Raw genomic sequence first — 22,683 nt, 5'->3', positions numbered from 1 at the left:
TAACGTTCGAGACGGCTGTCCCACGTCTACTCCACGCAGGCTCACTGCTGAACCCACAGGAGCTCACGTGATCTTCCTGGCCGGGCTGTAGGACGCGTGCTACAGTGTCGGTTCTGTTTTGTAGGTGCGGACATGAAAGTTGAGAGAGGTCGAGGGAGCGGTCTGAGGTCCCACAGCGAGTGAACAGCAAGGCTGGGAGAGAAGCCCGCGCCCCTGGGTCTCAGCTACATTACGAGGCCGGAGAGAGGTTCTCCGAGCTGAGCCCGGCCCTCTTGAGATCAAGGCCATCCTGGCCCCGCCAGCACATCCTCATGAGGGGGTGGGGGTGTTCAGCCAGTGAGAGGCATACTCCTTTCTTCTCAGAGGAGGTCTCTGGGGCTCTGGGTTCGGGGGGCCTGGGCGGAGCAGCCCTCACTGGGCCACGCCTCTCTGAGCCTGCCCCCCCACCCCACCCAGAGGGGAGGCAGCAGAGACTGTCTAGGGAGGGTGAAGCTGCTTTGGAAAAGGCAGGCTCCCGGATCCAGAGGGACTGTCGGTGTTAACTGGATTCTGAAGGGAAAACCCATTAGACTCTGAGCCCAAGTTGAGGGTGGCTGCCGAGGCCCACAGGGAATGGCCAAGGACTGATGAGAGCAACACGTTCTGTTGTTCTGCGGCCCAGAGACCAACTGCCCACTCTGGCCCCAGGCTCTTCCCATCCCCAGCAGGACAACTTTCTACCCTGGGCGGTGGTGGGGGGTGTGTGGTCCCTTTAATGGAAGACACTTAGTCCAGCCAAACCCTCGAAACCCTGCTGCTGTCTCCTCTCGGCTCCTGCTCCCCTCCCCAAGCAGACAGACACCCACGAAGCATGAATAGTCCATTGTGGGCAGCTTCTGAGCAAACCCGCAGTCACCCAGGCTAGCCTCGGAGAGGACTGTGTGTGTCAGAGAGCGATGCCCGTGAGTGTGTGTGCGTGTGCGCGCACGGGAGCCTGCGCGCGTGCCTGAATGTGAGGTCGACTGGGTGCACGTCTGTGAGTGTGCATGTGGGCGTGTGCTTGTGCACGGAGGGCTGTGCGTGCGCGCGCGAAGGAGGACGTGCACTCGGGCAGGGAGCCCTGGGCGCCCGCGCCGGGCCCACAGTAAGGCACCTAGTGACGGCCCCCGGCTGGATGGGGGAAAGAGGGCTTGCCTGGGGGATGTCTGGCCTTATCCAGAGGGATTCCGACCTGCTCTGCGTCCGTGCTCACAAACAGGACACACCCCCAGGCCGCCACTGTCCTTCCTGCTCACCCTGAGCCAGTGGTCAAGGCCCACGGGATCTGAATGTCCGGAAGCCTGCGGGGTCACTGTGCGTCCTCTCAAACACAAGGGCACACAGCCGAGGCCTCACGGCCGACTGGCCTCATGTGAGGAGTAAACCCTGCCCCACCAGGTCCAGGACTGCAAGGGCCTGGCCTCCGTCCCACTCCTGCCAGGGCTTCTGGGTAAAGGAAGGGCCCGGGATGCAGAGATAAGGCTGGACTCAGGGTGACCGGGGAGAGAGAAACAAGCGGGCAGATAAGCCAAGGGAGCTGCCTGGGCCCCCCGACCCCATGGCAGCGTGTGGCTAGGAGATAACCACATTCTGGGGGCCCCAGCCGGAGCCGAGGCTGTGCAACTGATGCCCAGGGGATAAGCCGCCCACCCACCCGGCAGAAAGCAGGGGCTCTGAGGAAGTCCAGGAGCCCAGGAGTGGAGCTGGCGGACAGCCCATGCCGTTGTCACCTACTCCTGGGCCTCGGAGGACACTTCTGGGCACCCCAGCTGGCCCTGCACGGAGCATGGCCCCCAGGCCAGCAAGGTGCCTGGAGAGGGACCCCTCCCCAGCATGTTCTGAGGAGACATGTCTCTGTGTGGAGAGTCCACACAGAAACGCTGGCCTCGGGTTTACCCAACAGCCTCTAGAAGGGTGGTTGGCACAAGCGGGTCCCCCTGGGGCTGTGTTCTCGGCCCTGAGAACTGGGTCACCGTCCCGAGCTGCTGGCCTCCATTCCGCATCAGTGGCAGCTGCCACGGGGTGGCTGCCTCATTCACATACTGAGCGTCTAACCGCCGAGCCTCAGTTTTCTCATCTGTAAAATGGGGCTAACAGTAGCTACCGCTCAGGGATGTTGTGACTATTGAACTGGCATCCAGGTGTCCCTCTGTACATGTTTTTGAAATAAAACGAAGTTAATGACATGAGCTGCAGGTTCTCCTCTCGGGATGTACCCCAAAGCACTGAAAACAGATGTCAGAAGGCAAACTTGCACGCAGAGGTTCACAGTAGCCAGAAGGTAGAGATAGCCCAAGTGCCCCTTAGCGGCAGAATGAACACAGTATGGAGGCGGTCCATGTATGGAACATTATTTGGTCACGAAAAAGGATGGCCTACTGTCCATGTTACCATGGATGAACCTGGGAAACGTGCGAGGGGCAGAAGGCCCATCACAGATCACCCACCAGAGATGCCATTTCCATGAGATGTCCAGAAAGTGCAAAGCCACAGAGACAGAAAGCAGGTTAGTGGTTGCTGGGGCTGCGGGGGTGGGGGGTGCCAGCTGATGGGGAAGGGGGCTTCCTCCTGGGGGGAGGAAGATGTTCTTGCACTGGACAGAGGTGGCAGGCACGACACTGTGCACATTCTAGAAGCTACTGAATCGTTTACTATAAAATGTTTCTTTTATGTTATGTAAATTGTATTTCAGTACAAAAAGTTTAAATGAACATGTACTGCAAAGACTTTAACAGACAACTGGCGGGTTCCCAGGCCCCCGGAAACATCCACGTCCCCAATAAAGTGCAAAGAACAAGGAGAAGGGGTCTTCCCCACCTGCGAACGGCGCAGCCCGGCTGGAGGAACCGGAGAGGGCTGGTTTCAGAGCTGGATGACGGATCAGGGCCGATGACACAGACCCCTTCATGAGTATTAATTGGATCTAATTAGATTTGGGGCCACACCAAATGGAGTCAATTTGTTAACTGGGTTTATGTCAGGATTTCAAATCGCTACCAAGTAACACAGAGCAAAGACCTAGTGTCCAAGATACGGCACTTAACCGGATCATGACGGAGGCCCGCAGAGACGGCCAGTTGCCCCCAGAGTGGAGGGGCTGGACGTGGGGGCACCTGGGAGGTGGGGAGGGGCATCCCTCACCTCGCCTTGCCCAACCTCTATCTTGCTTATGACCCTGACCCTCCCTAAGCTTCAGTCTCCTCATTTGCAAAACAGTGGGGCTGATCCAGAGGCAAAAGTGGGAGATGGGGGGGGGGTTCCAGCTTCTCCAAAATTTGCATGAAGTCCGAGGGTACTACCCCTTCCCCATCCACAGAATTGTCTCCCTCTGCCTCTAAGACTCCACCAACCACCTCTGCATCTTGGAATCTTTCAACTCACAAGTCTGTCTCTCTTCCTCCAGGAAGCCCTCCCAGACTGCCGCAGCTATATGCCTTTAACCTTTGGAGTGCCCAGTTGGACATTAAGATCCCTGAGGACAAGATCCCCTACCTCTGACCTCCTGCTGTCATTGAGAGTTATGGTGACCATCTATGTTAGAATTTATTGACCTGGGACGCCTGGGTGGCTCAGTTGGTTAAGCAGCTGCCTTCGGCTCAGGTCATGATCCCAGCGTTCTGGGATCGAGTCCCACATCGGGCTCCTTGCTCAGTGGGGAGCCTGCTTCTCCCTCTGCCTCTGCCTGCCATTCTGTCTGCCTGTGCTCGCTCTCTCCCCCTGTCTCTCTCTGATAAATAAATAAAATCTTTAAAAAAAAAAAAAAGAATTTATTGACCTGTCCTTATAATCCACCAGAACATTCTGGAAATGATAATGCTTTGACTTCCCAAGGCCAAATGCCTGATGTCCTGTCTTTGGACTTGAGAAAGGAGCCCCTTCCCCCAGCACATCTGGCATGGTCATAGCACCACCTGCAGACTGGGCAGGAAGGCCAATGGGCCAGCCCCTCTCTGTGGCCATGCCCTGGACCCTGCCAAGGAGGAGATGGGTTGCTGTCCCTCGGGAAATCCACTCAACCGCACGTGTTCCCAAGATGGCTGGGGCGCAGGTGAGCAGCTGATAAACCCCTTTCCTGGCGACTGGGGTGTCTGCAGAAGGCCTGAGATAGGGCTGAGCAGCTACCACAGAGCCCGTGTCTTCCAGAGCACCAGCAGGAACATTCTAGCACACTGTGCACTCGGGCCCAGAGAGTGAGAGGGGAAACCTTCCTGCCACTACTCCGCAGGTGTTTATGAATCCAGGGCTTACCCCATGCCGAGCCTGCGCTAGCCCCCCGCTTGCCAGGACCTCCACGTACCAGAGAAAAAGAGCCAGAAGCTCTGCCAGGACACATGGAGTGAGAAGCAACGGGCGCTTTCTACCCACTGTCTCTGCGCAAGGTGCTTCCCATAGCTCTCATCTAATCTGCCCTATGACCTCGTCTATTACGTTTCAGTTGAGAAAAGTAAGGCACAGAGAGGTTCGATTTCAGCAGGTGTCTCTCTTCCTCGGTTCTGTTTGGCCAGCAGACCATACGTGAGCCCTCGAGTGAAGATGTTATATGCCGGCAAGGAGCGCCAGGGGGCAAACCAGGCAACGGAGCAGGGGCACGGAGGCCCGGTATCCGCCACATTCTGATGCTACACGGAGGCTGGTGGAGAACGGGGTGCGTGGGATGCTCCAAGAGATGGTTAGGGCTTCCTGTAAGTCCCCCACCCCAAGCCCGCCACGTGTGGCCCGCTGTGGGGGCCTGTCACACAGGATCGCCGACACATGCCACCCCCACCAACATTTCAGGCTTACAACCAAAGGCGACCAGAACTTCAGAACCGAAAATCAGAATGTGGCTGATGGGGAAGATGGGAAGGAGAACCTGGGCCACTGTGCATTGCAAATCACCCCCCCACACACACCCCGAGATTGTATAGTGCACAACCTGCCCAACGGTAGGAGCAGTCCAGAAACCCAGCAGGGCCCACGTCCCCAGGATGGTGGCTGTGAAGGGGGATTTGCAGATCCCTTGCAGATTGCCTTGAACATGTCTTTCCCCAGAACCGTGGAGCAGCTCTCCCACAGAAGACCCCCTCTTTGCTCAACTATGTGCCCCTTCACGGTGCCCTCCTCCCTTGCGCAGCCCCTGTCCTGCACCCAGTGCGACTCCCTCTCACACTCTGTGCTGTGGGGGCACCTGTGGCTTGGCAGGGCCTGGTGCTGAGGGGAGAAGGTGCAGACATCCGCCGCCCGTCCCCCACTTCTGGGCTCACGTCCAGCTGCTGGCTCCCGCGGTGACAGCCCTCCTCCCACAGCTCTGAGAACAGAGCCAGGCTGTGTTCACGTGTCCCCGCTGGGACCACACGGCGGGCGGGCAGGCGGGGAGGGGGGAGAGGGGGGAGTAAAGCCACCAGCCCACACTGCCAGGCCACAGGCTCTGTCTGTGCCCAAACCTGCCATTAGAGAGACTCGAGGCGGCCAGACCAGCCCACCCAGTCACCAAACTCAGCCCAGACTGGCCCCTGGGGGCCCAGGGCGGTGGCCGAAGGGGAGGGCGACAGCAGCAGCACTCACGACGGCCCAGGGTTACCGGGGCCTATTCTGTGCCAAGAACCATGCCCCCGGCGGCCCTCCCAACACCAGGGAGGATGGAGATCCTGGGTTATCCCCATTTGATGGATAGGAGGACTGAGGCTTGGACAGGGCGCACAGGTCTGCCTGCGTGGTCTGGTCCCTGACACCATGCTGGGGGCCGTGGGGGAGGTTATAGGTTTGTAGCTCTATCCCTGGGCAGGGGCTGGGGCAGCCCTTGGAGAGCCCGAAGGCTCAGGGAGCAGTGGCTTGGGCCCCAGGAGCAGGAAGGGAGGCCGCCCCAGAGCGTGGAGGTTGGTTCCTGGTGGAAAGTCCTGCTTCGGCACTGCTGGGCTGGTCTTGGGCCTTGCACAGGCCTGGGGCAGAGCTCCCACCTCATGAGACGACTCCCTGATGTATGAAGCACAACTGAATGGCTTAATTGAGCCCTGGCATGCAGCTGGCGCTTAATACATGCTCTTCCCTTCCTATACCTTGCTGGGTGAGGTGAGGGGGAGAGAGGGGCAGGACCAGGATGTTGGGGGTGGGGAAAGGCAGCCAGAGCCGCCCCTCAGACGTGTGTTCCGGCAATTTTGGAGCAGCTGCTCTGCGCCAGGTAAGGGGGCCGTGTCTTCCCCTTGATGGCTGCCTCCCACGCCAGGCCCATGGGGGTCCCGTGGGGTCCTGCCTGGCCCAGCTGGGGTCCGGGGATCCCCACACTTCCAGACAAGGATGGCAGTGGTGCTGACAGTTCACACGGCCCAGAGAGGTTCGGCAGCCTGTGCAGGGGTACACAGCTCTAGGGAGGAGTGCCAGGATTCAAACTCAGGCCAGCCGGGTCCAGAGCCCTCCTCTTCAAACCACATCTGGGGAGCGAGGGATGCCTGGGATGGTCTCTCGGCCCCTGGAAGGGAGGGCATGGTGCCCCCCTCACCGAGGTGAAGGGGTAGAGAGGCTGGCCCTGTCCGTGTGTCCATCCCTGCCCTACAGAGGCCAGAGGCCTTCTTCTGGCAGAGGGCTGCCCAGCAGGAGAGGGTCTGTGGTCCCAAAAGCTGGCCTCGTGGGCCCTCCCCTGCACAGCCCCCACCAAACCAGCAGGTCAGACGTGTCACGTCCGTGTCCCTCACACCCTCCGCGGACGGCAGGTGTGGCTGGCCGCCAAAGCCGCTGTCTGCTCACTCACTCCCTTGGCCCGAAGCCACGGAGGACCTGCCGGGCCTGCTGGGTGAGCATACACGCATACACACACTCAGAACCGCCCCCCCCAACTCAGAGTCACACGTGCACACCAGCCGGAACAATGAGCTGCCGGCCTGCACACCCACTTGACTCATCTGTCCTGATGGGACCTAGAGGCAGGGGAGGGAGGCCTGGGGAGCAGCCGGGCCCACAGCTGACGAGGAGATGCCAGAAAGTCCAGCCCAGCCTTGGAACTGCGTGACCACGGGGGCCGCGGGGACAAAAGCACAGTCACACTACCCTACGCTGGGAGGGAGGAGAGAGGACGCATCCATTCCTCAGTTAAGCAGCCACACACCCATCCTCGAATGGTTTGCTGAGCACCGACTGTGTGCAGACCCCCTTCTAGGTGTCAGTAACCACATCAGACACGCGCTTGGTGCTGGAGGGATGGAGGTGGACACAGGACGTGGTGACTGACCCTTTGCTATGTGCATTGCCTTGCTGAGTCCTCCCTGAGACCCTCTCAATGGCTGCTGCCAACGCCCCCACATCGCAGATCAAGAAACAGAGACGCCACTAGAAAACAGAAGACCTAAGAGCCTGCGCCTTGCCTCATTCCCCTTCCCAGGTCCCTCTATTTTGTCTGAAATAACAAAAGAAAAAGAACCAGAAAAGGCAACACCCGCACTTAGGATACCTGCTGGGCCACTGTCGGGTTTGTCCGGGACAGCCCTGATTCTCACCTAACACCCAATCTAATAAATGAGAGCACCTCCTGTGCTCTCAGCGTGCCCTGGTTTAGACCCAGATAAAGCCAGTGAAGCTCCCTTCCCACTCTGGCGCTGAGGGAAAGATGTAATCAGGGAGAAAAAGGGATGGTCCCAGGACAGCACAATCACGGAAGGCTTCCTGGAAGAGGTGGGCTTGAGCCGTGCCTGGAGGTAGGGAGACACCACCTACCAAGGTCCTCCATCTAGGATCCAGGACCCAGGCCGGTGCTCAGCTTTATAGCTCTGTTTGAGGACCGCGTACTCTGGGGAGGCCCCAGAAAGTACAGAGCGTGAAGAAGGGGCCACACTGGGGCTGTGCCATGTGATGACAGCCCCCCACAGCCCCTGGCTGCCTTCCCAGCACCCAGTTGTGTCATGACGGTGCTGCCCAGTGCCCCTGGGATGGACGAGGTGTCCCACTGCCCGTCCCCACGGGTGCTCACAGTGTTGTGACCATCCATGAACTAACGCCCACAAGTGCGGCCAACAGCCTTGGTATACAGTAGGTGTTAGCTAAACGCCAGCCGCTATGGCCCTTTTTATTGTACCAAGGAGGTGCACAGAGGAGAAGGGTCCTGGAATCTGAGACGCGGAAGGAAGACTGTCCTGTCTGGTCTTGGCTCTTCTGTGACGGTCCAACCAGTTTGGTGGACTCTGCTTGAATACTCTCGGGCTCAGGGAGCTCACTACCTCACGGCCGGCCGGCCTGTCCAGAGATAGGCAGTGGACTTCGCTCCCCTGGTCTGTGTGTTCCTCCTTCATCAGATTAAAACCCAGCTGCTGAGTGCAGGGTCAGGACCAGAGTCCATGCCTCCCACTCCCCAGCTGGGCATCCTGCATGTGGTTTCTGCTGCCCCCAAAGCTGGCCGTGGGGGGGTAAGGTGAGGCGGGAAGCCCTTGTACCCCATCTGGAGTGGGAGCGGGAGCCCCGGGGCTTTGGCGTCCCCTGGGCCAGGCACACCTGCCACTCCCAGGTTCTCAGGTTCTCCAGCCATGTGTCTCAGCCCTCCTGACCTGCCCGAGCTCCTGGACCTCCCTGGCTCGCATCTGACCCTTCCTGCCCTTTCCCTCTCACTTCTTACAGAGCAGGTTCTTTGGGTTCTAGACTCTGCCCTGTCCTGGGCAGCTGGGCAGCCCCCCCACCCCGGCAGGGGTGCTCCCTCCTGGGCTCCGACTGGGGCCACTATGCTGGCCACCGGGGACATCACATCTTTCCCCCGGGGCCACGCTCAAGCTCCACACATGCTCCGAGGTGCCCCTGCAGCCAGGACACACACCCCTCCCCAAGTCACAGGCCAGCACTCTACCGCCCCCGCACGTCTGTCTTTGGAAGTCTGGCCAGCGTTGCAGGACCCATGCCCCCCCCCACCACCACCACCATGGCCCCACAGAGGGCCATCCTGGGGACTCACCCGGCAGGAGCACTTTCCACTTAGGGCTCTTCTGGTCCATGAGAACAGACAGTCCCAGGCCCTGGCCCGCCCACCCCGGGCCTGGCCTGGAGGGCACGGAGCAGCTCCCTTAGGCCTGGGGGAGGGTTGAGGGGGGCGGAGCAGCAGGGCCGGGAGGAGCCGAGCTGGGTTCTCCCAGCTCTGCAGTGGGGGTCCAGGAGCAGACTCCCGAGAAGACGGTGGAGAGAGGCAGGGGGCCAGCCAGCAGGCCGAGGCACAACCACGCGGGCGGCAGGCCCTCCTCCTGCCCTCCCGGCCTCCAGCCGGGCGCACACCCCCGCGGGCTGCACGGGGAGCGCTGGAGGGCGGCAGGCGGCAGGCACTGCGGTGGCCACTTCCTGCTTTCCCTGCAAAGCCGGCTCCCTACTTCCCCCGCCAGACCCAGTGGGCCGAGGTATTGACTGCTGGCCTGGGGAGCAGAGAGGACCCCGGGTCCCGCAGGGGCGCCACACCCATCCGAGCCCCCCTTCTCCGTTCACGGAGTCACTGGGCAGTCTGTTCCGAGCACCCACTCTGCACCAAGTCCCCGCCGTGGGCTTGTACACGCTCCAGGCCGAAGGAACCGTCCACCTGGCCGCCTTCCCAGAGGTCAGGAGCCCCAAGGGCGGACGTCGGGGAGGCATGGGCCAAGGGCGGCTCGGCTCTGGCACAGGGAAAGGGTGTGGGCCCGTTGCCCTAGACCGAGGACGTGAGGCCTCGGCGGGTGCCCCGCTGGAAGGCTATGATGGGGGAGGAGGAGGGCTCAGGCCTGATGGGGAGGCAGGGGTGTGCAGAAGCAGAGGCAGGGGTCCTGAGGCTCTGGGGGAATTCCAGGGCAGGAAGCCATCCTGCTGCAGGGCTGTGGTCTCTGCCACCTGGGTCAGAAGCTCCCCTGGGAGACGGAGGAGGTTTCATAAGGGGGAAGGAAACCTGCTGTCACTGGGGTCTTAGCTCTCGGGGTCTCCTTCCCGGAGGGTCTCCTCTCTGCCCTACAAAAATCGACAGGCCCTGTTCTGGTGTTCCCTCCTCCCCTGCTCCCCTCCTGGGTGCACTACACTCTCTCAGCCATTCTGCCCCTTGTGAGAACCTGTCTCGGCCTGTGCGGGGACAGGACGGTTGGGCATTTGCTGGGGGTGGAGACCTTGGCTTGTAGGGGGCAGGCGGAGGGATGCCCGCCCGAAGGTGGGCCCACAGGCTGCTTCCTGGGTGAGGTGCTGGGAGGCTACGGGAGAGGCAGAGCCTTGTCTAAGGCTCTGGGGTGAAGCCCGTCCTGAACCTGGGATGGGCAGCAGGGGTAGGAGCAGGGGCTGGGGGCGGTCCAGGGCTGTGACTCAAGCCCCATTTCTAGTGCTATGTTGCGCCACCTCCTGGGAAAACACCAAACTGCACCGAGACCGTCCTAGCGTGGGCAAGGAATCAGCCCCTCTGGGACGCCCCTGCTCCGTTTCCGGCCAGGGTGGTGTGGGGACCCCCAAGGGCTTGGCAACTTGGGTCACCTCCACAGCAACAGTCCCGAGACAAAGGTCCTGTCATCTTCCTCGTGTTCCAGCGGTGGAGACTGGCCCAGGATGACCCAGACTGCACCTGCTAGGGGTGAACTGGGCTATCTCAGGTTCCCCTAGGAACTCGGCCACGAAGCCTGAGGGGCTAGCCCTGGCAAAGCGTCCGCAGGGTGCCCAGTTTCGCGTCAGCACTCACTCGCGTCCCTTATGCCCCCGGGGTCCTCACCGGGCTGCCCATGCTTTAGTCGAGAGCTTGGACCCCGTGCCCCTCCGGCTGCACACGGCGAGCTCGGCGCAGCCACGGTGGCCAGCGCGGCGGGGCAGATAACAGTCCCGCAAAGATGGGCATCTTTTCATCCCTGGAGCCTGTGAGTATGTCATGTCACCTGGTAAAAGGGACTCGGCACACGTGATTAAGCTCAGAGCCTCGAGAGACAGAGATGACCCTGGATGAAACAGGGGCCCAATGTGATCACAAGGACCTTCCTAAGAGGGAGGCAGGGCTGCGTGGTCGCCAGCGTGAGCCAGAAAGGAGAGGCTGGAGAGGTGGGGCGAGGAGCCGTGAGCCACGAGCCTCGGGAGCCTTCGAAGCTGGCAAAGCAAGGAACTGGTTCTCCCCTGGAGCCTCCGGGAGGAGCCAGCCCGGCGGCCGCCTCTGATTTCTGGGCTGTGAGGTCATATAGCTGTGCTGAGTGCGCGGTGATTTCTTCCAGCAGTCGCAGGAAAGGAGTACAACCAGGAAGAAAGCTGGGCCGCCTCCCCGCTCCTACATACAGCAGGCGCTCCATAAATGCTGTCCTCGGGTCGCCTGGGGGGCTCAGTCATTAAGCACCTGCCTTCAGCTCAGGTCATGATCGCAGGGTCCTGGGATGGAGCCCAGCATCAGGCTCCCTGTGGCAGGAAGCCTGCTTCTCCCTCTCCCAGTCCCCCTGCTTATATCCCCTCTCTTGCTGGGTCTCTCTCTGTCAAATAAATAAACAAAATCTTTAAAAAAAAAAACACCTCTCCTCTATGTGTTTGATTCAGGGAGCTCATAGCCCCTCCTCAGAGTCATCCACGTTCAAGGGAGAGAAAGAACCAATCATTCACAGGTGACCTTCAAGTGTCCTTGACTCCAGTATGTCAAACATCTGGAGAAGCAAGCAGTAAGGGGTCCCTAGAATTTTATAGTTTGGAGCAACACCCTCAGAGGGAAGAAAAGTTCCAGAATGCAGTAGGAACCTGCCTTGAATGTCAGCCCCAGGCCCAGGAAGCCTGAGGAGATCTCTGCCCCCTGTGCATAGAAGAATCTTTTTCTCTTTACCATCCCAACTGGTTCCCCAGCACTAGATGACTGAAAAACTTGTGTTTGCTCCACAGTTGTTCATGGGTTACCTGTTACGTGCACCGTGTCAGGTTCAGAGAGAGAAAGAGGACAGTGAGAGATGGTCCCAGCCTCCATGAGGAGGGCAAGTGAGCTGAGCACAGGTCACCCCAGGGCCTTTGCACTGCTCTTCCCATAGCCTAGAGCTCTCTAAAACTACCTCCTCAACAAGGCCTTCTGTGACCACCCTGCCTAAAGTCACAGCTCTCACCCCTCTGTGTCCCCCTACCCTATTTCTCTTCACGGCACTTCACACCACCTGGTATCATGCATTTTGCCTAACACGTCTTTGGCACGCAGTAGTAGGTGCTCAAAAAATATTTATGAAAAAATGCACACACATAAATGACGGTGTCGATGTGCGAACAGGCAGTTGCGGCAAAGACGCAAGCAAAGGTCTGCTGGGAGAGTACCCAGCTTCCAGATGGTTCCTGCTCTCCGTCCTGTCACAGGTGGAAGTCAGTGTGCGGCACAGCAGGGTTTGGAAATGCGGCTCTTGGAGCTAACTGAATTCATGGGGCACCCCACGGGGGTAGCTGAGGTCCCGGAGCACCGGCTTGAACCGGGGAAGGCAGGGCAGTGGGTGAGCGGAGGCTGGGGCAGGAGGGGGACAGGCGGCCTCACGGGGGCATCAGTGCCCGGCTCCAGCTCCCGCTCCTGCGGGCCCCCCCCCGAGTCCCAGTCACCTCTTCATCCCCACCCGAAAGCCCAATCCTGGAAAGAAATGGGGGCTCAGGCACTCAGACCCTGTTGGCAGCAGCTCTGTGGGCGAGGCGCGTCTCTGAGCTCGTGCCCTCATGGACTGCATTCCAGCCAACGCTCGATGTACCATTTTATGAAACTGTATGTGTGAAATTCTCTTCTCCTAATTTCATGAAACCGATACCAGTCAGACACCGAGAGTCACATGCCAGCCAAGGGGCCAGCTGAGAGCGAGCGGGCCCTGGGCCAGCCGCACGACAGAGAGAAGGGCGTTCAGGCCCGCGGGGGTGAGCGAGTCCCGGCTAAACATCTGAGACGCTCCTGGGGCGACAAGGACCCACAAGCAAAGGGCCTCTCCAGGCGGCCCCGACCTGCAGGCCCCGGGCTCCCCAGCATGACCCGAGCTCCCAAGAAGAAGAACCCGCAGCGTGTTGTGGAGGAAGGAGGCTTTGGATCCCGGCGCGAATGCGGCCACACGCAGGAAGGGAGAGCGGGTGGAGAGTGGGGAGGCGCCCCGGAGGCCAGACGAGCCCTGCCCACAGAGCCAGGGAGAGGGGGCATGCAGGGCTGGAGAGGCCGAGCCTGGACCCCCCCCCCACGTCCTCCGAGCAGCTGGGTAGGCGCCCTCCGAGTTTCTCTGTCAAAGCACCAGCACCAGCACCCGCTCCAAGTGAGGCCTGCCAAGTGCTTCTTGGGGTCAGAGCCCAGGACACAAGTGGAGGCCCAAGGCCAGGAGCCCATTTGCCCAACAAAAGAGACAAAAGCCTTTATGGGGCCCGGCCTTCAGGTGGCCACTGGTACGTTCTCTCTGCCCAGGCCAGGGCCGGGCCTCTGTGGCTCTGAGGGCCCAGCCCGCCGCTAAGCCCTGGACGGGGAGCCCCCTTGGATCCTCACAGACTGTGCGGGAACTGGGCTGCAGGGACTGCGTGCTCACACCGAGCTGGGAAGAGCCAAGGCAGAACCGTATGTAGGGAACAGGGTTCGGAACAAGGAAGGGGTCGCAGGATGGGCGCCCACGAACATTCACCTCCAGGACAAGTCCATGTTGCCTCGTTCCCCTGGACCCCCTCCTCCAGGATCTCAGCCCCGGGGCCTGAGGGGCTGGGCTCCGGGGAGCCTGCCTGATTCAACACTGGCTTCCTTCTTTTGCATCCTTGGCTTGACCCCTGAAGGGCGCCTTTCCTCTGGGAAGTGGTGGTGTATGTGTGTGTGTGTGTGTGTGTGTGGGTGGGTGGGGAGCCCCAGCACCTACTTGCACTACTTGCAAATCTACCCTGTGTCTGGGGGGAGCCGAGGGGTGCACGCATTTTCCTGCTCTTGGCACAACAACTCTGAGCAGAACGTCCCTGGAAATGTGCTGTCCCAGGTGGTTTCTCGGCAGACGAGGAGATGCAGAGGTGTCTGAGGCTGAGCAGCCGGGGTGGGGGGTGGGGGGGAGTCCTGGGGAGAGGACAGGAGCAGGGAGCAGGGAAGCAAGAGCAGGTTCCAGGTAAAGCCTCAGCCCTGCGGGAGCCCAGGAGGGAAAGCTCCATCCTTTGCTGGAAACCAAGGGGCCGGGTTTCACATTCCCGCGCTGAGAGCTGCCCGCCCTTCCCCTACAGGACACGGGGACCAGGGGAGTGTGTCCAGGTGGAGCGCCCCAGGCTCAGACCCAGTTCTCAGAGCTCACAGAGCACTGGGCGAACTGGCCGCCGGGATGTGTGGCTGAGGCAGAGATGGCCAGCCAACGCCCACCTCCGCAGTGGCCAGCCCCTCCTACACTGGACTGCCCAGGCCCCCTGTATCTGGGTGGGGCGGGAACTGGCTCCAGCCAGCGCAAGGGACACGGGCCTCAAGGCCAAGATGGGTGAGTATCCAGGGGCTCTCCTGTGTTCACTACCCGTGTCTGCTAGTGATGGAACCAGGGCACTCTGGAAGCCAAGAGATGGCAAAGCCACAGGCTAAGGGGACCCTGGGACCCCCTGTCACCCAACAGGAACCATGATAGCCTCAGGATTATCTGTCCCAGCACCTGTCAGGCCGCAACTGATTTCAGAAGTGACTTTGGGATGGGCAGACCAAGGGTCCTGAAAGATGTCTGTGTCCTATTTCGTGGAAGCTGTGACCACACCACCCCTCCCATGGCAAAGGGGACGGCCGACCGGGCACAGAGAGCACAGAGAGTCCCGGGTGACCCAGGGGCACTCATGCCACCACAGAGTTCATACACGTGGAAGGAGAAGAGGAAGCACTGGAGAAGCAGGGCAGAGCTGGGGCGCCGCGGGCTCTGTGGACGGGGCCACCGGCCGGGGACTACACGCGGCATCCAGAAGCCGGGGAAGGCCGGGACACGGAGCAGCCCTGCCCGCCCCGCTGCGTTCAACCCACTGACACCACGCTGGACTCCCGGACCCCAGAACTGTAGGACAGTAACTGGGTGGTTTGAAGCTGCCGAGTCAGTGGTCACCTGTTACCTGTAGCAGCATGAACTCCAGAGGACAGGCCTCTTCCGAGATAAGCCCCTGCCACGGGGGTGGACAAGAGCAGTGACGGGGGCAGCTTCTGGGCTGGGCCAGGCCAGCGGGGTGCAGATGGGGTGCAGAGGGGCCGCCTCCTCCCCCACCGCCACTAGCCCAGTTCCTCCTCTCTGCTGCCCCATGAGCTGTGGTCACTCCAAAGCCAGGAGAGTGGTGGCTTTCTGGGTGGGAGGAAAGCACCAGCTCTGGGGGGCACCCAATGGGGTGGCCGACCCCAGTGCCCCAACATGACAGCTGAGAAAGGGAGGGGCCCCAGGAGCACTGCTGTGACTGCAGAGTCGATTTTGGCCTGGTCTCCTGCGACCCCACTGCAACCCCATTAGAGGGTCTGTGACTACCACTGGATCTCTCTTTTATTAAAATATTTTATTGATTTATTTCAAAGGAAAAGAGAGTGTGAGTGAGCGAGCGCAGGGGGAGGGGCAGAGGGGAAGCAGACTCCCCACTGAGCAGGAAGCCCAACACAGGACTGGATCCCAGGACCCCAGGATCATGACCTGAGCTGAAGGCAGTTGCTTCACCGACTGAGCCATTAATGGAGACATTATTTGCTACTTCCAGCTCAGAAAGGACATCTAGGGCCCATGGGGCGCAACTTGGGGTTAGGGTTAGTATGGCAACCCTGATGATCACACAAGAAGCACATTCGCCTTCAGGAACCACAAGGCGAATGGCATACCCTGGAGTTGTGCAGTGTGCAACGTGCACAACCTTGCACAGCAACCTTGAGTACCTCCTTGATGTCCATCCCACTGACATCATGCCACCACACCTACTCGCCACTGGAGCAGCTAAGCTTCGGGAAGATTATTCTGAACCTTGCCAAGTCTCCATGTCTGGGAAGTGCTGTGCTGATTTGGAAACTTGGACCTGGGTCTTGGACACCAAGCCACACCCTTGCTTATCACCAGATGGTGCTGCTTCTCTCCCAAGGAGGCTGTGGCTGCACAAAGTAATTGTTCTGGAATGCTTGTTCCCATCCATCTGTGATGAGTTGGGAGTTTCCTCCTGCTGGATTTGACACCCCCTGTGAGTGTGCCCATGAGAAAGGGATCTTGCTTTGATTAAAGGTTTAAGAATATCAGACAGGGCTGAGCCTGGGGGCTTGTCACCCTACAAGAGGAGGCTGTCCGACGACCAGGTTTGGGCTGCACCCTTCTCTCCCCCAACCAGAGACTTCTGGTCAGTCTAAGGTCTGTGCTTGTCTAAGCCTCGGCTGTCCCTACAGCCCCGGAGCCAAGCTCCCTCCAATCAGCACGTGACCACATCCTAGGCGGGCGCTCTGAACCATGCAACAACCACCTCTGGGAGAGAACACAGCAGAGTGGCCCCCCGTGTCCCCGAGAGCACCCCGTCCAGCCCCCTGGTCTGGAACGAGGGCTCCTGCTGGGACAGCTTCCGCCCCTAGCAAATACTGCTGTGTCTACATGCAGGATGTCTGCAGGGCATTGAGGGACAGAAATGGACGGTGCTGGGTAGTTACCCTGCAAGGCAGCAAATGCTCACAGCCCCCTGGGCCTTCTGAGAGAGGCCTCTGCCCCAGCGAGCACTGGGGAGGGAGCCACCATTGCAGGGGTGGGGAGAGTCAGTGGAGAAATGGGGGTTCAGAGCTCTGGAGAGAGGAAGTGGCAGAACTGCGGGTGTGTGTGTTGAGGGGGGCAGTGTGTGCACATGGATACAGGTCCCGTATATGTGTGCCCGCGAGTGTGCGTAAATGTATGTGTAAGAGAGTCCTGGGACCCGTATGTGCGCATGGGTCTGTATGTGTGTGCCTGCATGAGCACCTCCGTGCGCGGTGCCTTTGCTGGCTCTGTGTGTGCGCCCCTGTGGCCCGGCTCTTGCAGCCGTGTGTCCGCATGTGCTTGCCTCCCGGGCCGCCCGCCCGATGAGAGGTGGCAGGTGTGTAATAAACCATTAGTCTCTGTCACGTTTCTGAGCAGCATCAGTGGCCTCCCGGGGAGGAGCCTGACTCCAGGATGGCTCTCCAGGCAGGTCTCCGGCTGGGAAGCCGCCCACCCCCCTCCAGGCAGGGCTGCAGCCTGACGGGAGCAGCTGGCAGACGTGGGCCTTGGGCTCCTGCCCTGCCCCGGGCAGCCCCAGGGCTGGGAGGCTGGGCCTTGTGGGTGCCAGTCGGGGGTGGGGAGGCAGCAGTCCCCCAGGGTCAGATTTGCAGGCTACTACCCAGCACGGAGGCATGATTGGGATGGGGGGGCAGGACAGCATCCTCGAGGACACTCCACCAGGTGCCTGAGAATCACAAGTCACAGTGGCGCTTACTGCAGCCCCCACCTGCGAGCGGTCAGGGCCAGCCCCACACTGGACCCTCTTCCGTCCCAGTTACACGGATTCCCACGCCTGCCCTGTAAGCCAGGCCCTCTCAGCCTTCACGCCCGTTTCTCAGATGAGGAGGAAGAGGCATGGCCTGGAAGAAGGCACTCGTCCGGGGCTCTGGTGTGCTGGGGGGGTGGGAGACGGCTCCCGGAACAGCATCCCCGCCCACCACCTGCACATCCACCTGTCAGGGTCTGGGAACCCCTTGGAGGGCTGCATGGCCCGGGGGGCCCCCCAGAAAGCTGGATGAGTCCCCTGCCGAGAACACTTCATGGATGCTCCAGAGGGCAGCCCAGGCCCTGAGGGTGGGGCAGGCCAGCTTCCCTCACCCCCCCATACCCCCCACCCCCCCACCCCATCAGCCAGCCTGGCTCCTCCTGGGCCACATAGGCTCACAAGCAGCACTTTCCGTGGGGCTCACAACCGGGGCTGGCGCGGGTCTTAGGACTCAGTCCCCTCTGGGCAGCAACACGCGGGGCATCTACAGGGACCCCTCGGAGGGGGTTTGAGAACAGAAATATGGCCTAAGGGGTTGCTCTAGGACCCTCCCCAGATAAGAACGCAGGTGCCCACTCACACTGACATCCGGCCAAATGGCCTGCCAAGGACCCACTCACGGCCCCCCGCCCCGGTTCCACAGACCCCGCCGTGAAAGACTCAGGATGTCACCCAGGCAGGGACAGCCCCTCTGTCATCAGGGAAAGTGCCAAGATGGGCAGACAGGGCCTCCGAGGCTGGTGCGGCAGCAGCAAAAGGCACACAGTGGCTTCGGTGGCCGCATCTTCTTCCAGCCACATGCCCGGGCTCCCTCTGGCGCGCAGAGGCTGGCCCCGGAGAGCGCTGAGGGTCAGGCCCCAGTGCGTTCACGATGCAGAAGCCCAAGAGTGGTGCCCGCAGCACGGGTGGAGAGGGGCTGCCCACGGCATTGCGCGGGGCGTCAGGACGGCGCAGGGCGGTGACCACATAGACGGACCCGGGGTGCTGGGGAGGGCCGCCAGCCGAGACGCAGCTCAGACCCCCAGGAATAGTACACAATCATGGTTTGGGCAAACACAGGTGTGCCGGAGAGAGCGGCGTGTGAGCGGACGGGTTCCGGGATGGGGGCACACGGGAGCAGGTGGAGGGCCCGTCTCAGCGGGTTCTAGAGGTCCCTTACACCTGCTCTAAAGCGAACGCGGGAACACGGTGGAATCACAGCTCACAGACACAACACACAGAGGCCGTCCGCGAGTAGGGGCCGACAGGGCGCCGGGAAGCAGGGGTTCTGATGGAACCACAAACTGACTTAATCCCTATGGAGTGTAAGAGCCAAACTCAAGGAAGGGAGACGCGGCCTCCAGGCTCTCCCCGAGAATGTGCTGACCATGGGGTGGAGGTCCATGCCCAAACTCAGTGCTGGGAGCCCCCCCTCCCTGCTGGGGACGGCACGAGCCGCACCAGCACCCAGAGACGGCAGAGCGCGCGCGATTCTAACCTGTGCCAGGCAGGTCTGCTCCGGTCCCGGCCACGCTGCTCTGCGGACACCGGGTGGGTCCCGGCTCCTGGGCCGTCCGGGGGCCTCTGGGCGTGCTTTCTGCTGGGGCGCCTGGCCGGGGCTCAGGCTCCCTGGCGGGGACGTGGATGGCTGTCGATGCCTCGAGAGATGCAGACGTGACCTGGAAGGACAAGAGGGGACAGGGTGAGTCTTGGCCATTCGCCCCGAGCCGCTGGGTGCCACGCCTCCCCCACGACGGCCTGGCTTTGCCATCAGGGACTCGGCTGAGCTGGCTTGGGGCAGCGCAGGGCTGGTCTCCAGGAACCCCAGGGTGAGTGTCTTCTTTGCCCGGTGACCCCTGCCCGAGGACACCAGGCTGGCCGCTGGGCCGTGGGGCTCCACCCGCCGGCCCTGTTGCTCCCCAAGCCCCTCAGCCCTGCACGGAAGCGGGCATAACCTCTGGCTGGTTAATCGCGACGCCGACGATTAGCCCAGCGGGACTTTCGTTCACGCCACCGGGTGGCCTCCCCATCCCCCCAACCCCAGCCCCTGTTCCAGTTCCTTCACTGTGGTGAGACGGGGGTACAACGGGTGGCATGAAGTACATTCACAAGGAGCAACCATCACCTCAACCCATTTCCAGAACTTTCTCCAGACCCCCTGACACTCACTGCCCTACTTCCTATGTCTAGGACTCGGACTACCCCGGAGGCCCCATCCTCTTCCCACATATAGGCAAACTGAGGCTCAGAGAGGCGCCGGAGGAACCTGAGGTCGCAGAACTGCGCGACTCCTGGGCTGAGTCCCCCCACCAGTCAACAGGGCCTCGGCTCCTGGGCTCGCACCTCCAACCTCAGAGGCCCTGCCCTGCCGGCGGGGGAGGCCGTGGGCCAGTCCCACCGACCGGCGACCCCCACCTCCTGACGACGAGCTCCAGGGCCGTCGGAAAGCAGCTTCATGTTGATCCAGTTGTTTTAGGGATTAGTGCCATAAAACCCAAGTGCCCTAAGAGAGATGGATGGCCCAGAATTCCCCGGTGAGCAGGGGCTCCGCCAGCCCTCCCTGCGAGAGGCAGATACGTTTACCATTTGTTTCCGGGAATGCTTTAATTTATGGGATCCATATGGTGACACTGCCCAGACCACAGCCCCCGCAAATCCCACAGGCGTGCTGGCGGCTTAGACTGGAGCCAGGAGGAGGCGGCACCTCAGCCCGGCACACTTGATTCCCTCGCTCGCTGGCTCAGGGGCAGGGGCCCGTCGGCGTGGCAGGGACCCAGGAGCCCCACGTGTATCTCGTCTTGTCGGGCTCGAGCTGCCCTTGCAATCTCGTCCTGGGGAAACTGCCAGGCGCAGGCTGCTGTGTCCACCATCGGTCACAGGTCGGCTTGTCCAGCCAGCCTGGGACGCTCTGAGGGGTGGTACTTGGTCCAACCAGGAAGCGTTCTTGTAACCCCCCTGGGGTGGGCTATGGGTAGGGGGAGTGGAGGAGAGCAGTGGAGGGAGAGACTGGCTCTGACCCCTGCCCACAGGCTGGTGGAAGGGAGAGAGGGGAGGGCCCCCTTCCCGCTTCTCCTCCTGGAGCTGGGGTACCCAGGCCCTGCTGGAGGAAGGTGGTGGGGGGCCACCTCTGGGAGGTAGGGATGGCTTCCAGGATGGGGAACGGTGGGCAGGAGGACCCCACTTACGATGTGCCATGCTTGACCCTCTCACCCACCATGTCACGCACCAGAACACAGAGACAAGAGGAGATAAAGTGGCCTGAGCTCTCAGCTATGATTGGAGGCATTGGGATTTGAACCCAAGCGGTTGGGAGCAGACTCAGCTGTTAGAAAGCAAATGGAGGACATGGCTATTAAGTAGAGAAGAGCAGAGAGCAAAAGGGAATTGGACTAGGCAAGAGAGGTGCAGATGAAAAGCACTGTAGAAGTTAGAAGATCTCTCCGGGCCTGGAGAAATCCAGGCAGTCTTGCTGGAAGAGGTAGAATTTGAAGTAGGCCTTCGAAGGGAGCAGGTTTTGAAAGGGAGGGAGGACAGGGAGGGAAGAGAGATTTGAACCCTCATTCCTGAGGGGCCAGAAGAGTAAACCATGAACAAGGCACCAGGAAGGACAGAATATAGGGGGATGGCACGGTCTCAGTGCCACCGATGTCACACGGAGGGAACAGAGCTCCACCTTGCCAGATCAGATCTTTCAAAAGCAGCCTGCGAATCTATTTTCATTCATTTATTTTTATTTATTTTTTAAAGATTATTACTTATGGGGCGCCTGGGTGGCTCAGTGGGTTAAAGCCTCTGCCTTCAGCTCAGGTTGATCCCAGGGTCCTGGGATCGAGCCCTGCATCGGGCTCTCTGCTCAGCGGGGAGCCTGCTTCCTCCTCTCTCTCTCTCTGCCTGCCTCTCTGCCTACTTGTGATCTCTGTCAAATAAATAAATAAAACCTTTAAAAAAAAAACTTTAAAGATTATTATTTATTTGGAAGGGGGAAGTGAGCATGTGGTAGGAAGGGCAGAAAGAGAGGGAGAGAGAGAACCTCAAGCAGAGTCCTCACTGAGTGTGGAGCCTGGTGCTGATCAATCTCACAACCGTGAGATCATGACCTAAGCCAAAAGCAAGAGTTGGACGCTTCCCGCCGGAGCAACCCAGTCGCTCTGGGAATCCACTTTTCAAAACTGCACTCTCGTGATTATTAAATATCACTATCTAGTCACAACCTGTTAAAACACTGTGCGAACACACCCACAGCTGGTAGGACCGTCACATGGGGCACTGGCTTTGGAGAGTGACTGGCGGCTTCTCAGAAGGTCAAACGCAATGTCACCCAGTGACCCAGCAATTCCACTCCCAGGTCGACATCCCAGGGGACCGCAAACCCACGTCTGCAGAAATGCCCGTATGTGCATGTTTGTAGCAGCCCTCGGTCCCAAGGGAAATGAACTGCGCCAGCAGCCCGCATGATCCTGGAGGTGGGTCCTTCCCCGGTCGGGCCTCCAGATGCGTGTGCAGCCAGCCAGCGCCTTGAAGAACCGCCTGCAAGGCCCTGATTGGAGGACCCGCCTGAGTTGCATGACGATAAACGGGTCGCTATGAGCTGCTAAATTTGTCATTGTTTGTTATGCAGCCGTGGATAGCTACTACAGCCTGTGAAGTCTAGAAGAGTGCCCGGCCCGGATATAAACGTTCCTTGGCACACTGTTGTGCACCCGGAACACGACAGGAACTGGATGCCAGTCCCTCCCCTGTGCCAGCTCTTCCCTCCGCTGGTGACTATCCCTGGAAGTGAAAGGATTTCGCCCCCTTTCCTCTGGTGTTCACCCACAGCTGCTCAGGATCCTGCGGTGGGGGGGAGGTTCCAGGGGATTCATGATGGGCAAGGCCGTCTGCCAGCACGGGTGGCACTGTGAATACGGATCTCACACCCAGCTCGTCTCGGCCAGACAGATCATCGCAGGGAGGTTAGGAGTCGCCTTTCCTCTAGCTTCAAAGCCACACGTGACAGCTCCTGCCTAACAGAAAGCAGGCCCTGAGCAGACACATTCATCATGCCCTCTCTCCCACCGCCGAGTGTTCCAAGCTCCCCAAGGAAGGTACTCTTAGGAGCAGGCCTGGGACATACGTCGTTCCCGGCCCCACGGAGCCTGGCAGCCGGCAGTGTCTCAGAGCAGCCCACGGGGCCCCCTGCAGACGGAGTGGGGCCATGGTTCTCGTTCCTTTCTTTCCCTGGACCGGGGCCGCTAGGATTAAAGCGGTAGGCGGTTAGTGGGGTGAGGCAAAAGGGGGCCAATTCCCAGGGATCTTTCAAATAAAAGGGGGTTTGCAGCCCACCCCTGAATTTCCTAATGGGATCTGGTATTG

The 22,683-nt window shown here is 60.4% G+C and overlaps 1 protein-coding gene across 5 annotated transcripts in view; it reads right to left on the bottom strand.

The window, feature by feature from the left end:
• The window catches only part of GSE1 (Gse1 coiled-coil protein), a 387,483-nt gene that overhangs the window by 227,794 nt on the left and 137,006 nt on the right, over positions 1 to 22,683 (bottom strand). For all 5 annotated transcript variants that reach the window (XM_004753868.3, XM_004753871.3, XM_013056953.2 and 2 more), the window contains exon 2: positions 18,830 to 19,010. In XM_004753868.3, the coding sequence (XP_004753925.1) occupies positions 18,830 to 19,010 (181 nt within the window). The remainder of the gene's footprint in view (positions 1 to 18,829; positions 19,011 to 22,683) is intronic.

The sequence above is a fragment of the Mustela putorius genome, unplaced genomic scaffold, assembly GCF_011764305.1.
Source record: "Mustela putorius furo isolate JIRA1106 unplaced genomic scaffold, ASM1176430v1.1 tig00000174_pilon_pilon_pilon, whole genome shotgun sequence".
In the NCBI taxonomy this organism is placed as follows: domain Eukaryota; kingdom Metazoa; phylum Chordata; class Mammalia; order Carnivora; family Mustelidae; genus Mustela; species Mustela putorius.
This window is presented reverse-complemented; position numbering and strand designations above follow the sequence as displayed.